The 14,671-nt window shown below is 33.0% G+C and overlaps 2 protein-coding genes across 2 annotated transcripts; one reads left to right on the top strand and one right to left on the bottom strand.

Annotated features, from left to right (window-relative positions):
• Positions 1-1,000: 1,000 nt before the first annotated feature.
• On the bottom strand, positions 1,001-9,279 carry LOC105347003 (lissencephaly-1 homolog). The gene is made up of 13 exons (XM_011455853.4): positions 9,145-9,279; positions 7,621-7,726; positions 7,445-7,523; positions 7,246-7,320; positions 6,792-6,998; positions 6,590-6,686; positions 6,231-6,302; positions 6,031-6,133; positions 5,681-5,777; positions 5,211-5,342; positions 5,012-5,113; positions 1,307-1,463; positions 1,001-1,110 (listed from the first exon to the last, which is right to left on the bottom strand). Exons 2-13 carry the CDS (start codon positions 7,650-7,652, stop codon positions 1,037-1,039), a joined length of 1,227 nt encoding a protein of 408 aa, XP_011454155.1. The 5' UTR covers positions 7,653-7,726; positions 9,145-9,279; the 3' UTR covers positions 1,001-1,036.
• Positions 9,280-9,466: 187 nt separating this feature from the next.
• On the top strand, positions 9,467-13,006 carry LOC105347002 (DNA polymerase delta subunit 4). Its single transcript, XM_011455852.4, has 4 exons — positions 9,467-9,616; positions 11,636-11,749; positions 12,187-12,295; positions 12,538-13,006. Exons 1-4 carry the CDS (start codon positions 9,544-9,546, stop codon positions 12,560-12,562), a joined length of 321 nt encoding a protein of 106 aa, XP_011454154.3. The 5' UTR covers positions 9,467-9,543; the 3' UTR covers positions 12,563-13,006.
• The last annotated feature ends 1,665 nt before the right edge of the window (positions 13,007-14,671 follow it).

Here is a 14,671-nt window from a genome sequence, read left to right as displayed (position 1 = left end):
TAATAGGGAACATATGCATAAATACTATACACACTGAATGGTACAGATATTTCCAAATCACTACAGACACTGTCTAATTAAATATTAACCACAAAAAAGAAAAATCACATAAAAGCTAATGTTTCTAAATACAGGTACATGTACATCATAATGATTCACACCCATTTCAAATCACAAAGAAAACAGCTGTTTATTTTTGACAAGAGTTGCTTGTGAATAACATATTGCAAGAGAGTCTGTTTAATACACATACATGCACAGAGTTACATAAATTTGGGGTGAGGAATCTTCAGAAAATGGAAAATTCTTTTAAGAAAATGATCCAAAACCTTTTTTAACATTGAAGATGAAGAAATACATATATATGTGTTTCCTATGCTAATCCACAACAGCAGTATGAAATGGGATCTAAGTATCTTTGAATATAACTATTACAATGTTGTTTATCTATATGACACCCCCTCCTACTGTTACACCAGTAAGATACATAGATGACTATACTTGAGTTGTGTTTCAACTCACATTTCTCCCTTCACCAAGAACGCAGAAACAACTGTCCAGCAAAAATCTGACATCTAACTTTCCGAGATCACTTAATGTGGGTTTGAACACGGGACTCGAAATCCTGAGTATGTAACCAACTGAACACTCAATTCACCCTGGAGTTTACTGGCATCTTTGATATGCACACATATCTGGTTATTCTCTTGCCATAATACACATTTCCCATTGATGACACTGCATAATGATTTTTTTAAAAAGGCTCAAAACATGAATGTTTAGCCCCTGCTGGGTTTAGTAAAACTTCACATGGTTTTAAAAATGACTGAACAGCTCAATGCTATTCCAATTACAGCACAACAGGGGTAGGGGAAATGCAGATATACACAGTAGCAAGCTGAGTATGCAAGAGTCGAGACAAATATGATCCTGCCAGCTCAAGACTGAGGTGGTTTGCAGGTATAAAGAGCACAATGATGCAGTAATAAATAACTATATAGTTCAGTACTAAAGTCTGATAAAGCCAATTTGGTTCCTAACGACACTCCCATACTTTGATCGTCTGGTCGACCGAGCCAGTTATCACAAATGGAGCATTCTTGTGCATATCTGAAATAAAATATCCCATGCATTAAACACACCAAATGATTTACAATGTACATGTATATACAGACACTGAGAAGTAAGTTGTAAGAATTTGTATCTGATCCATTGATTACACCATACAATATGTTCAAAGCCGAATTATGAACTTAATTCTTATCAATATACATAAAATAGTTCAAAAGGTCAAGAATCAAATTACCTAAAGAGGTTGTGAAATGGGAGTGGGCCTCCAGGGTTTTGTGGTTCCTCTTGTTTTTGATGTCCCATACTCTCAGGGTCTTGTCGTCCGAGGCACTCAGGATATACTTGCCACCTGGGTGGAACACCAGTCCCCTCACCCAGTTGTCATGTCCCGTCTGTACAAAAATACAAAGAGGTCTCAATATAAAACACTAGCCTTGAAAGCAGAGTTTTTTGAAAGTGATTTTAGTGGTAATGGCTTTGAAAAAAATATTTCAAAAAGAGCATTGAAAGGTGGATAATCATCTTCATCAAGACCTGATAAAAGAAAATTACCTTCCTTCTTTTAAACAAGAGGCCCATGGGCCGCATCGCTCACCTGAGGAACAATAGGTATGATAAAATCAGCTCAATGGAGTCATAATACAAACTTTCTGGACAATATACAATAATTCATGTAAATCCTGTATAAATAAAATCCATTTTCCCCTGGATATTCTAATGTTTATAATCATTAGTCCCTTTTCTAACAGGATGATTTTATAGTCATATCATGTGTTGAGTATTGCAGTTCTCAAAAAGATCCCTAACAATAGTTTTTATGGGATATAAACGTACAGTAAACTCTCAACCTTCTCGTGAGGCCAAAGAATTGTCCTGAGGCCAAAGTCTTAACAATTATAAAGAATCATCTGGCTGATTAGTTTCTGAGAAGATTTTAAAGATTTACCCTATAAATTCCTTTGTTAAACTTTGACCCCCCCCCCCATTGTGGCCCCACCCTACCCCTGGGGATCATTATTTTCACAACTTTGAATCTACACTACCTGAGGATGCTTTCACACAAGTTCCAGCTTTCCTGGCTGATTAGTTTCTAAGAAGAAGATTTTTAAAGATGACTCTGTTTATTCCTATGTAAAACATCGACCTCCCATCGTGGCCCAAACCTACCCCCAGGGGTCATGCTTTTCACAAATTTGAATCTACACTAACTGAGGATGCTTCCACACAAGTTTTAGCTTTCCTGGCTAATTAGTTTCTGAGAAGAAGATTTTTAAAGATTTACTGTATATAATCATATGTTTAACTTCAATCCCCCATTGTGGCCCCAACCTACCCCCAGGGGTCATGATTTTCACAACTTTGAATCTTCACTACCTGAAGATGCTTCCACACAAGTTCCAGCTTTGCCTTCGAATTAGTTACTGAGAAGAAGATTTTTAAAGATTTACTATATATATTCCTATGTTAAACTTCGATCCCCCATTGTGGCCCAACCCTACCCCCGGGGGTCATGATTTTTACAACTTTGAATTTACACTACCTGAGGATGCATCCACACAAGTGTCAGCTTTCCTGGCTGATTAGTTTCTGAGAAGAAGATTTTTAAAGATTAACTGTGTATATTCCTATGTAAAACGTCGATCTCCCATTGTGGCCCAAACCTACCCCCGGGGGTCATGATTTTCACAAATTTGAATCTTCACTACATAAGGATTCATCCACACAAGTGTCAGCTTTCCTGGCCAATTACTTTCTGAGAAGAAGATTTTTAAAGATTTACTTTTTATATTCATATGTTAAACTTCGACCCTCCATTGTGGCCCCACCCTATCCCCAGGGGTCATGATTTTCACATCTTTGAATCTACACTACCTGAGGATGCTTCCACACAATTTTCAGCTTTCCTGGCCGATTAGTTTCTGAGAAGAGGATTTCTAAAGATTTACTCTATATATTAATTTGTTAAACTTCGACCCCCCATTGTGGCCCTATTCTCAGGTGAGCTAAAAAGGTTAAGTTTACAATTCAATAAGTTGGTTTCTGGAAGAACAGATTTTGAAAATTTTCGTAATAAATATTGACAATTATTTTACTTTTTAAAGCGCTAAGCATAGCTCAGCCCTTTATTGTCGTTAGACTTCAACTTCCGGTGCATCGAATAACCGCCCCCTCTAAGCAAAAGTATACATCATTTAAACTGGTTAGGGAACCAGTTTCAGAGGTTTATGCACATAACTGCACGGGCTATTGTGAATCTAATTTACGGGTTATTGTGAAATTAATGTACGGGGCTTACATACATCATTGCAGGGACTGTCATGCAGTGATGAGGAAATATAGTGCGTATACAGAAGCTGAAATGCTATATACATATATCTGTTATATACATACAGAAGCTGGTTAGCGCTTTTCAGTACTATCAGTACTTTGATTTAATCTTTAGCTTTTAAGATCTGTGTACAAACATAGAATTGCTAGCAATTTTCTGTATCTTGATTATAATTCGAAGCAAACACTCAAAAATGGTTAGTAAATAGAAATTGTTAACAATTAAACACAAGAAACATGCACTACATGTATAACAAATAAAGAACACAATTTATTTTTTCGAAATGAATCATATATATACATGTATATACCTACATATTTCCGTAAGCGATATCAAACTCTATTTAAACTGAATAAACTAGAGAAAATGCCGAGCATCTTAACAAAAACCTATTGCATTAATCTACCATTACGCAAAAAATAATGCCGAATTACCGATAGAATGAATTGTATTTCAGTACTCCTACATCAGATTTTGCTTAATTTGCGCAGGTAAACAGTTAACGTAACTGTTTGATTTACCGAAGTCTCTGTTTGATTTGATACGTAAAAATCACGAAATACAGACGACATTTCCAGGTTACAAAGCATAAATAATGAAAACGAAACGAAAATCAAAACAAGCTAACATCAACGTCATGTGTGAAAACTGTCAACGCATTGAAATATTTAGCCTCAATTTACTTCACAAAATCGGCACCAATATATTTTTCATGTTTCAAAAATTTTCCTTCATACGCGAACTGTTGCACAACAAGCAAATTCATCATAGTCAGATCGACCCTTTTTCGTATAATGTCATGGCTGCTTTAAACAAAGAACCTCGTTTTAGAAGTATGGAATACGAGTCTTGGTAAAATGGGTAAGCAAAACCGGGCCGTGGCAAAATAAAAGCCGGGGCAGATCGGCTATCGTCAATTCCAAATACGCATTATTTTGCAGCAATATTTACAGCAAATACAAATATACTGGTCCATCAAATATCCTGAAATTTTAATGAGATTGGCAGATTAATAACTGCTTATCTTTTGTTTTGCCCAGGCCAAGTCTTGTCTACCCATTTTACCGGATGCCGAATCCGAGGCTATTAAACTGATTGAAACACGCCTTTCCTTTATTATTATTTTCGTAATAACTCAGATTTGAAACAGTATTAGACCTTAATTTTTGCAATTTATATTTTCCTTCCCATAAGGATAATTTATGCTAAACTACGTTGAATTGGAATCAGTAGTTCTTGAGAAGAAGATTTTTAAAAATGCACCCCCCTTTTTCTACAGTTTCAAGGTTTTCTCCGCTTTGAATACAGATCGGACTTTTATTTCTGCAATTTATATTCGCCCTCCCATAAGGATGCTTTGTGCCAAATTTGGTTGAAATTGGATAAGCGGTTTTAGAGAAGAAGTTCAAAATGTAAAAAGTTTACAGACGGACAGACAGACGGACAGACGGACGGACGGACAGACGGACGACGGACAAAAAGTGATCAGAATAGCTCACTTGAGCTTTCAGCTCAGGTGAGCTAAAAACTAAATCTACATGTCTTTTAAAACAAAATCATGGTTCTTCCTTTTTATTTGAAGTTCCTATACAGTGGAGCATCATCACTTACCAAAGTGAACAAACACAGTCCCACACTAACGTCCCACATCTTGATTGTTTTGTCACGTGATCCAGATATCAGAAATGGACCAGATCTCTTCTCCTTCTTGTTCTAAAATAAAACACACACCAACGATGTTTCATTTACTATACTACAGACCATCACAATAGATTTGCTTTCACTGTTCATTACCATCTTAACAACTCACATCAACACTGATTGCTTCATTAATTGTTGGCTGAGCAGACTCAGGGGCCCAGGCGATGCACTCAACAACATGCTCATGTTCTCGTAACTCCATTTTACATTCTGTGGTGGCGGTTACCCAAATTCTAACAGTCTGAAAATAAGAGAATATTCATGAATAAAGGAGTATTGAATGACTTCAAAGGGATCAAAATTTTGTCAGTCATGGCAAGGACAAAGATTTCAATTATCAGTACATGTGTAAATCTTTGAATCAAATACAATAAATGACAATCCATTATTGTATTTAATTGATGTACAAAGCTGAAACATTTCCTTTGCATAATATAAAATAGTTTAGAGGTAACATACTGTATTGCCTCTTGTTCACATGAAAAAATGAATTGTTTCATTATGAGGTACATAAACAATTCATCTCCCAATATTTATCTTGGTCTACAAATAAAAAAAAATGCATTTTCTGTACTATACCTGGTCATTTGAACAGCTGGCCAAGAGTGATCCATCATGGTAGACTCTGACCATTCTCACCCATTCTCTATGGCCGGTGAAGGTTTTCACACAAAATCTGGTCATTAAAATAACATACACTGTACCATAAAATTGAAACATGCATATACATTTATATGAAATTCTATCAGGTATGAAACAAGGAGTCAAAAAAAAATGTGAAAAAAAGTAAAAGAAAGAAGGCTCTTCCTGAAAAGAAAGGAGGATATCTTAGGCATCAATGTTTTAAAAATATTTCCTGCTTCCTTAAATAGAAGCGTATATTTTATACAATTTGTAATAAAAACATGAAATAGTCATGTTAAGCCTACCCTGTGCTGACATCCCACATTTTGATGGTTTTGTCTCTGGAAGAGGAAACAAGATGATCTCCACTTGGCACAAACGAAATACTGGACACATTGTGATCATGACCTGCAGCATATATGTACATGCTTGAATGTAACCGATGTCTTAATTTTGTTCACTGCAATGTTATTGCAATGCATAAATTGATCTACAATATACCTACCATACAGAGTTTTGACACACTCATATGATGTGAAGTCCCAAAGTTTAATTTTCATATCAGCAGAGCAGGATGCTGAAAAATAAAAATAAACAAGGAAAAATAATTTCTTGGGGAATAGTTACCACAGAAATACCTTTATTTCAGAAGCTTTTTTTTCTTGAATTTAGTTTTCTTTACAATTATAATATCAAATTGATGTCTGATTTCAGACAAAATGGGTTTCAATTTACTTAATTTACTGATGGCTGTAGTACTTAGCAATTAAACATTTTTATTTTTACAATGTTGACTTTTTATAAGACCAAAATGTTGGGTTCAGAATAATTAAAACTGTTCATATTATTATAAAGATGATTTACCCAAAAACTTTCCGGTGTGATCAAAAGCTATGTCCTGCACAGTATCTGTATGGCCTTTTAAAGTTCTTTCGTAGTCACCAGTCTCATAATCCCAAAGCTGTTGGAAAGGCAAATATACAAAAATGTGTCTATTTTATAGAATTTTCTCTCAAAACATAAACCTGTACAGCAAAGCTAAAACCATGCAAGAACAAAAAGTAACCTTAATTGTTGCATCTTCACTGGATGACACCATGATGCTATAAGTAGGGTGAAACACGACCCTTGTGACTGGGCTTCGGTGACCGCTGAGCGTGTACCTCTCTGGGGGTCGGGGGATCCACTCTGCTGGACTGCGACGGTCACGAGATGGCCCTCCTGAATTGTACTCTTTCTCTGCTTCAGACAGCTTTGCTTCTAGGTCCATGACCTACAATAACATATCCTCTCTTTATGTTTGCCTTGTCTGATACATTTTACTGATGCTGTCTTATTAAACTTGTAAATTTAAAAAAGTCCTATCCTATTCATGCTTTTATTCACTTGTGTTTACTTTTGCTTTTTTCTTTTATATCTTTTAGTACCGTAAATATCCAAACATAGTTTACAGTACATTTTGCAAACTTAATTGACTTGTCAAATTTACCCATCCTGTCTGCTTTTCAATATGTACATACCTTTTTCTGTAATCTGATAACTGACGTCCATTTCTTTTCAAGCAAGCCGCCATATTTCTTATCTATATCTCCTGGCTGCAGAGTTAAATTTTTCGTTAAAATATCTTTAAGAATGCAAATCACGAAAAAAAAACCACCAAAATTTTTCATGATTTTTTCGAATAATGGATGATTTTACAACAGGAACCTACAAACTTACCAAACTGGCTTCTTTTTGAAATTCACCTAGTGCTGAAAGGTATCCATTTGAGCTAAGATAATCAGCAATAGCTCTGTTTCTGCATAAAAAATAACCAAATATATAATGAGACATTCAATTGAAAAAAAAAGTTTATTACACTGGCTAAAAATATGCATTTAGTTTTGTGTACTTACAATTCATCTTTTTGTCTTTGTGATAAAACCATTTTTGTTTTGAATACTTCCGAAATGTCAGGAGAATTTAAAAGGGGTCTTTTTTATTTCATTTTCAAAAACCAACCTGAAATATGAATAAGACAACATATTAAGTTTACAATATAGAATAGAAACTTAAAATGTGTTACAAGGTTGGCACACTTCAGATCTAATAATAATTAATGTCATAACAAATACATGTAGTAAGCAATCATTCAAAATTGTGGGGGCCAATTTTTGTGGATTGCATTTTTTTGCTTTATAATATTTGTGGGGATGTAATTTCATGGATGCAGTTTCAGTAAGATAGATAACACTTCACAATTTTGTTTTCGTCAAAGATATAAATTTGTGGGGTAGGACTACTTATGAATACCACAAAAATTGACCCAACATGAATTCTAATAATTCCCCAGTACTCATATAAGTTTGCTTTCATTTTCTCTGCCACCTACCATAGTTTTTCTCTTCTTTTGTTTTAAAAACTGTTTAAATTTTATGCATAGCTGTAGCATTTTTATCCAACAGAATTTCTATTTGCTTGCTTAAACATTTTAATTACATTGATAAAAAAGGGTGGATCAAGTGTGGATTTTTTGTCGTAAATGTTAGCTAAAATCAAATCAATCATGCAATGCTTACAAAATTCTCTTATTTTTCATTCCATTAGAAAAACCTTATTAACACTTTATCACAGGTTCCAATTTCCTTCACATTTTACACAATATTTCCATATTCACATAAATATTTACATCCAACCTTTGTTCAATCAATAGAATGAAAAGAGTCCAAGAAGTCCCCTCTATTGTGTCATGGTGAAGGACACAACTAACTAAAGATAAAGTCTTAAATCATTTCAAATGATTTGCAAGTCCTTGTTTGTTCCGAGAAATAATGAATGGATAATATTCCCTTTAGAAATTTGTTCCCATTCTTGTTAATTTCATGTCAAGTGTCAAAGAGAAAATTTTACCTTACATCTACATTGCAAATGTTCTTGGCAAATATGCATGAGAATTTTCAAGAAAATCAACAAGAACTGAAGGCATTAAAAATCTGGGACAGAGTGCTTACAACATATTGCGATTTCATGTTTCAATCAACAAAAATGTATAACTCCTAAATTTAATTTCATATATCTGTATATTGCCTGGTTATATAAATAAGTGTTTTGATGCCTCATATATGATGTGACAATTCCTTGCAAATAATTATAATCATGATGATTGTAAACATGCATATTTACAACAAGATTGAAATGAATTAATTCAGCGATTGACACTTGATCTATTGTAAGACTACAAGAAACTTTTATAGTCACTTTCCAAAACATTGGAGGTCGTTTAGGACATAGTTTCATTTGATGATTTATTCCACAAAACCGTGCATAAAATTATGCAAAAATGACCCGCCATCTTACATCTTAAATAGCTTTAGTTGTATGACATTTCACTATAACGGAAAACAGCTCATTTTACAATAAGTAACAATGTATTCAATTACCAAATATACTGTGGTTATTTCGATAATTAAAGTATCGAAAGATCACTGAGCCTGAACTGCAGACCCCTCTTTGGGAGGACTTCACACAAATCTTGATTTCCTTTCGTGTCAATGCGCATGCACATTACTTCATTGTATCGATTACTTCCCCATGGATCTAATATGGAAAGGACGCTATTGTTTCAATTTGTAGAACAGTAACATTAACAGAGTAAAGATATTTTTCATTTCAATCTTATGAAATCTCATTCACATACTGAAATTAAACAAAATTGAAAAATTACGAAATATCCAAGTAAATTTTAATGAAAACTTGTAAACCGGATATGACGTAATATCGTAAAACAACCTTGATATCGTCGATTCGTCCTAACTACAACAAAACTTAGATATTCTGCCATGGCTGCAAAACAGATAACAAGCGCATTTCCGATAGTCAAGAAACCAAATAGGGGACAAAAGTCCATGAAAGGTAAACGGCGACTCCTTAGTAAAAAATAATCAAATGTTTTAAGACATTTAGTCATTAAAAATATTCCAGTCCTGATCTTTGTTGTATCAGTGTATGTACTATATAACTGAATAGAACTTATTTGTTATATAAATGTGCGATTGCGAATCCACAAATATGTTGTCATAGATAATTATTGTATTCATACTAATTTACTAAACTGTATCAGTTGCTGAAGCTTGTTAAGAGCTGTTTTGCATTTGAGATTAAATATTTGAACTTACAATTACTTTTATTGGTCAATCTTCACCTGCTGTCAACCTTTTCATGAGACATTGTGTTAAAGATTTGTAGTTAACTAATAAGTCCAAGGTTACTGGTTACAAGTAGAAAGGGGTAAAAGTCAGGACTAATTTCTGGCCATATGTGTGTTTATCATGAACAAGGATATTGGAAATTGGCGAGTACCCAACAGAATTCTTTACAAATTCTTCAATAAACAGGATAAAAAATTCTGTGATTATAACAAGCTTTGATAAAACAAATAAACAGATATAGCAATCTGATTTTCAATTGTGAAATGTAAAAAATTATGAAATTAACATCTGTTATTGTCTCATTGTTTTAGTTAACTCTACCAAATCATCATTGCCAGATGACATTATTGTTGGAAAGAATTTACTTGAACTTCCACATGAAATTTAAAACTTAAAATCCAACAGTATTATTTTTTAAAAAAGATTTTTATTATAAAATGCCTTTCTTAGCATTTATAGTTGTCATGGTGAAGAAACAATGTATTTTGTGAACTTGGTACATATATACATGTACTTTCTTATGGTCTCTTGCATTTTGCTGTAAGTCATCTTGAAGCTGCTTGGCTTAATACTTTACATTCACAAGATAATATACTTCCTGGTGTTGACTTCTTTATTGAATACTAAGTAACAGGAATCTTTGGCTTGAAAGTAGCACTGGCATTTGAAGTTAGCAAGAAGCCTGAGCTATATTGCTAGTTTCTGCAGTTACGTCAGTCTGAATCATGTACTGACTAAAGCTGTTTGACTAACTATAATTATAAACCCCAGTTTATGTATAATTAATTTGCACACACTTCTTTTAATTCACAAGTACATATTTCAAACGCATACTTCTTTTATCCAAATAAGAAATTCCTGAATGCTAAGTACATGTAATCTACAAAGAATTATAAAAGGAAGTAAAATTATATCTTTTTTTCTTGTATCTACAGTCAGTTTCACTAGTGAAGTGAGATGGACTTTATGTGTCTGAGCACGAGTATAACCTAAGACAGACATTTATTAGAACCATTTTAACAAGACCTTGGACTTTCAGTAGAGCAAGCTATCTATTTCTTGCGTCCAAGCAAGTTAAAATGACGCGGTTTCAAGTGAAATATGCACTGATTGCGTAGTCTTGGCTCAAAAGCCGGACAAATCTTGTTCATTTCAAAGAGCCATGGCCGAGTGGCCAGCAATGAAAAAGACAGGCTTACGTCACATTGCCGTTTGACACAACTACCCACAGTCCAAGCTCTTGTTAAAATAGTTCTAAATACTGCTTTGAAAAAAAAATGTAGTTTTTAATGATCTGGAATTTTAAAATGAGCTTAAATTTGATGACATCTCGTCAAATATATATGGAGGATTTTCTAGGTGAATTTGAACAACAAGCAAATATTTAATAAATTTTGAAGTAGATTATAAAGAAATCTACCTACTGGTAATCTGAGTGAAAGGTAAACCATAGTTAATTGTATAAGGTTTCTAAAAAGAAAAATCAAGTTTTTGTCTTAAAATTTTTTTAAAGCACTACCTTATGTGATTTGATTACAAAAAAATTAAGTTGAAGAGCTGGTTTTTTTGCTATTCATGATCTGCTATGATATACCAGAACTTGAATCATATGAGGCTTAGTGTTTTACACTTTACAAAAGTACATGTATAATGCTTTATATTATGTTGATATGCAAAACTAGTATCCATTGAATAATTTATGAACTTGTCCCTTTTCCCCAAGATTCTGATCAGCTGCCATCAACTAGTACACACGATCAGGCAGCTGTAGACTCCATTGATGATCTACAAATCCTAAAGAACTTTGACCTTACTTTAGAGTTTGGGCCCTGTACTGGTAAGTTTCAGTAATTTTAGCTCTGAATTTATACAAACTATTGATTTAATTGCAATTATATATTTATTTTTTTTTAATTTTAATTGTCTGGAGTTCAAAATCACACAGGCACAAAAAAATAATGGCAAAAATGGTGAAAGGTCTAACAAAGTTTTTCTGATTGTATTTTCTGAAACATAATATTTAGATATTATAAAATCATATCTGTCAAATTAATAACTATTTCAAGTTTCTATGTGCTTTTTCGATATATTTTTAAAACCATTATATTTATATGTGGTCCATTAATTATAAAATGCTCTGAAGTGTTGCATGTGTTTTAACCTTCTAGAACATGTAATGGTATCAAAATTCAGAAAAGATTTAATGATTAAAAAAAAGGGGGGGGGGGGTCGAAAATAAGTGTTACAGTAAGTAATTTTTTTTTTTTTTTTTAGGAATTACACGATTAGAACGATGGGAAAGGGCTCAAAAACATGGTTTAAATCCCCCTGATGAAGTCAAAGACATTCTTCTAAAAAGCAAAGATGAAGAATACCAGATGTGGTAAGATTTATTGCAACTTAAAGTTACCTATAAAAAAAAAATGAGTTATAACCATTCCAATTAAGAAGTTAAATGCATTCATAAGGTTTTAGACTTGGTCATATGATTTTTTGTTAGCTATATTTTTGTAGTTTTGTAAGCGACAATTGTTAACATTCTGTAAATTAAGATTTTAAAGCATATCCATATTTTTTTTTATCTTTAGATGTCTTGTATTCATTAGTTGTAATTTCTCCTTTCAGTCTGTGGAAAGATTACGAGATATAGATTGTATAACACCCATACAGACACCAGGTCATGTGTTCAATTAAATCACTGCTCACTTCTATAGATTTGAAAGATCTGTAGCTGTAGAAGCATGAGAATTAACATTCAACAAAAAATACATGTTTAGATAGATACATATTGATACATATATGTACTGTTATCTCTGTATTTCTGTTTCATGATTATTGATGAGGAATATACATGAACGGTATGCAGGCTTATTTTGCCTAGGTTATTTTCACCCAGTCACATTTGCAAAAAAGATTTCTCTCAGTTTTGATATTTCCCCTGGAAACTTGTGTTCCAAGGGATGCATATACATAAGCTGCAGTATTCATTTTGAATTCACCCTTTGTCATTAAGGAAAAATGAGGTGAAAACAAAACAGGGGCGATGAAGTAGCTGTATACAGTAAATACCAGATGGTAGGAAATCATACCTGTATATCAGCTATAGACGTTTTGTTGTTTTATTTTGTGTTTGTGAGCTTGTTTTTATTGCGCATTGTTTTGTCTGCATTTTTATTGATGTTGATTAGCAAACATAATTAAAGAAAACTATGTTTTAATCTTGATTTTATATAGTAAATAATAAAATATTTACCATTTGTTAGAAAGTTTTAGACAGTTAAGAACCTTACAAAAAGTGTACATCTGATTTGGAAAAACTTCAACTTCTGTTTTTAAAAAAAAGTGTTTTGAGAGAATTTCTACTGTTTTTGATATGTTTTAACATGATTGTCTATCAGTCTTTTTTACTGTAAATTATAAATCTAAATAGTTATTTTTATTTCATTGACAAAGTAAATTTCATATTTATAACATTTTTATGTCCATCTTTTATGTGAATATTTGTATTTAAACATATTTGTTTTTGATCCTTATGTGCTCATGTACATGTTTTGCTATTATTACTTGGTATGGTAATAAATGTCTATAAAAATAAGATAGCTTCAAAATAAAGGCATACCCATATGTATTATTATGTGCACAGAAGATTTTAATTTAAAGGCTAGTGTGTTTTAAAGGCACAAACTAAGTTTTTGTCCTTAATACAAAAAATGGTGTCGTATGTTTTGTATTTCATTGTACTAAAAGTAACACTGGCTACCCCCCCCCCCCCCCCCGGCCCAACCGTACTTCTTTCTTACCTTGTGAAACAGTAGCTCATCACAGAAATTAAACCTCACTAATGAGTAAAATTTTAAAACAACAGTTTCCATATTAATAGTAGTTGTGTCATACTTTTTATACATAGATTACTGATTAAACACTTAACATGTGTACACTTGCGTATACTATAAATAGTATGAAATAACAAGTACACGTACTTATGTGTTGGAGTTTATTGGTTGAGTTAAAACATATTTTTCAGGGGGTGGTAAGAAACGTAATACAACAAGGGCTAATCAATAAAGATTCTGAAATAAAAATACTAAACTGACACTTTTAAAGATTTTTATCGATCATAATTTTATCAATAATTTTCAAAAGATCAAAGATCATATTCATGTACGGGGCGACTTTGATTATCCAATACCAGTTTACCATTCACTGGAATCCACCACAATTCTAAACGTTATACTCTCCGAATACAATAAAGAAAAGTCAAAACTATAAGCTCAATACGTATTCAACGGATCAGTAGCAGAAGTATGTGATGTAACAGAAGGTTGACATTCTGTTGTTTCTCTGAAAAAGGTAGTTTCGAATGACAGTGCGGTTTCAATTTCATCAGGAATTGAAAGTTTAATAGTATCACTCAAATTGATAATCTACTTCAAGCTGAGGTGATAAATTTACAATACAGCCTATTTATATTAATAGGCAAGCTAGCTACAATAGATAAGTCTAAAGTCCAAGTAACCCTGCACTGAGTACTCTGTATTTATGACGATACTCAGACTGAAAAGTGGCACTTGAAAAATGTGTTCCAAAACAGAAAACAAATGAATTATATGTTTGCTATGTTTAGGATGTTAGCTAGTCAAATATTGACGCACTGCATGTAATATCTTTATATTTCAGTGGAAACTATAGTACATCGACTTGAGACTTTGATTTAACACTCCTTATATATGCGGGCATGTTATATAACGCCCGTCGGTCT

Source organism: Magallana gigas, chromosome 3 (genome assembly GCF_963853765.1).
Source record: "Magallana gigas chromosome 3, xbMagGiga1.1, whole genome shotgun sequence".
Classification (NCBI taxonomy): domain Eukaryota; kingdom Metazoa; phylum Mollusca; class Bivalvia; order Ostreida; family Ostreidae; genus Magallana; species Magallana gigas.
The sequence above is the reverse complement of the archived record's forward strand: the minus strand, read 5'-3'. Positions and strand labels throughout refer to the sequence as shown.

Excerpts from the sequence above, each read along its gene's own strand:
- LOC105347002 (XM_011455852.4), top strand. The coding sequence starts at position 9,544 with ATGGCTGCAAAACAGATAACAAGCGCATTTCCGATAGTCAAGAAACCA. Across the intron at positions 9,617-11,635 it reads GGGACAAAAGTCCATGAAAG|ATTCTGATCAGCTGCCATCA; the intron begins GTAAACGGCGAC and ends CTTTTCCCCAAG. Across the intron at positions 12,296-12,537 it reads GATGAAGAATACCAGATGTG|TCTGTGGAAAGATTACGAGA; the intron begins GTAAGATTTATT and ends TTCTCCTTTCAG.
- LOC105347003 (XM_011455853.4), bottom strand. The coding sequence starts at position 7,652 with ATGGTTTTATCACAAAGACAAAAAGATGAATT. Across the intron at positions 7,524-7,620 it reads CAAAGACAAAAAGATGAATT|AAACAGAGCTATTGCTGATT; the intron begins GTAAGTACACAA and ends TTTTTTATGCAG. Across the intron at positions 6,134-6,230 it reads GTGTGTCAAAACTCTGTATG|GTCATGATCACAATGTGTCC; the intron begins GTAGGTATATTG and ends TATATGCTGCAG.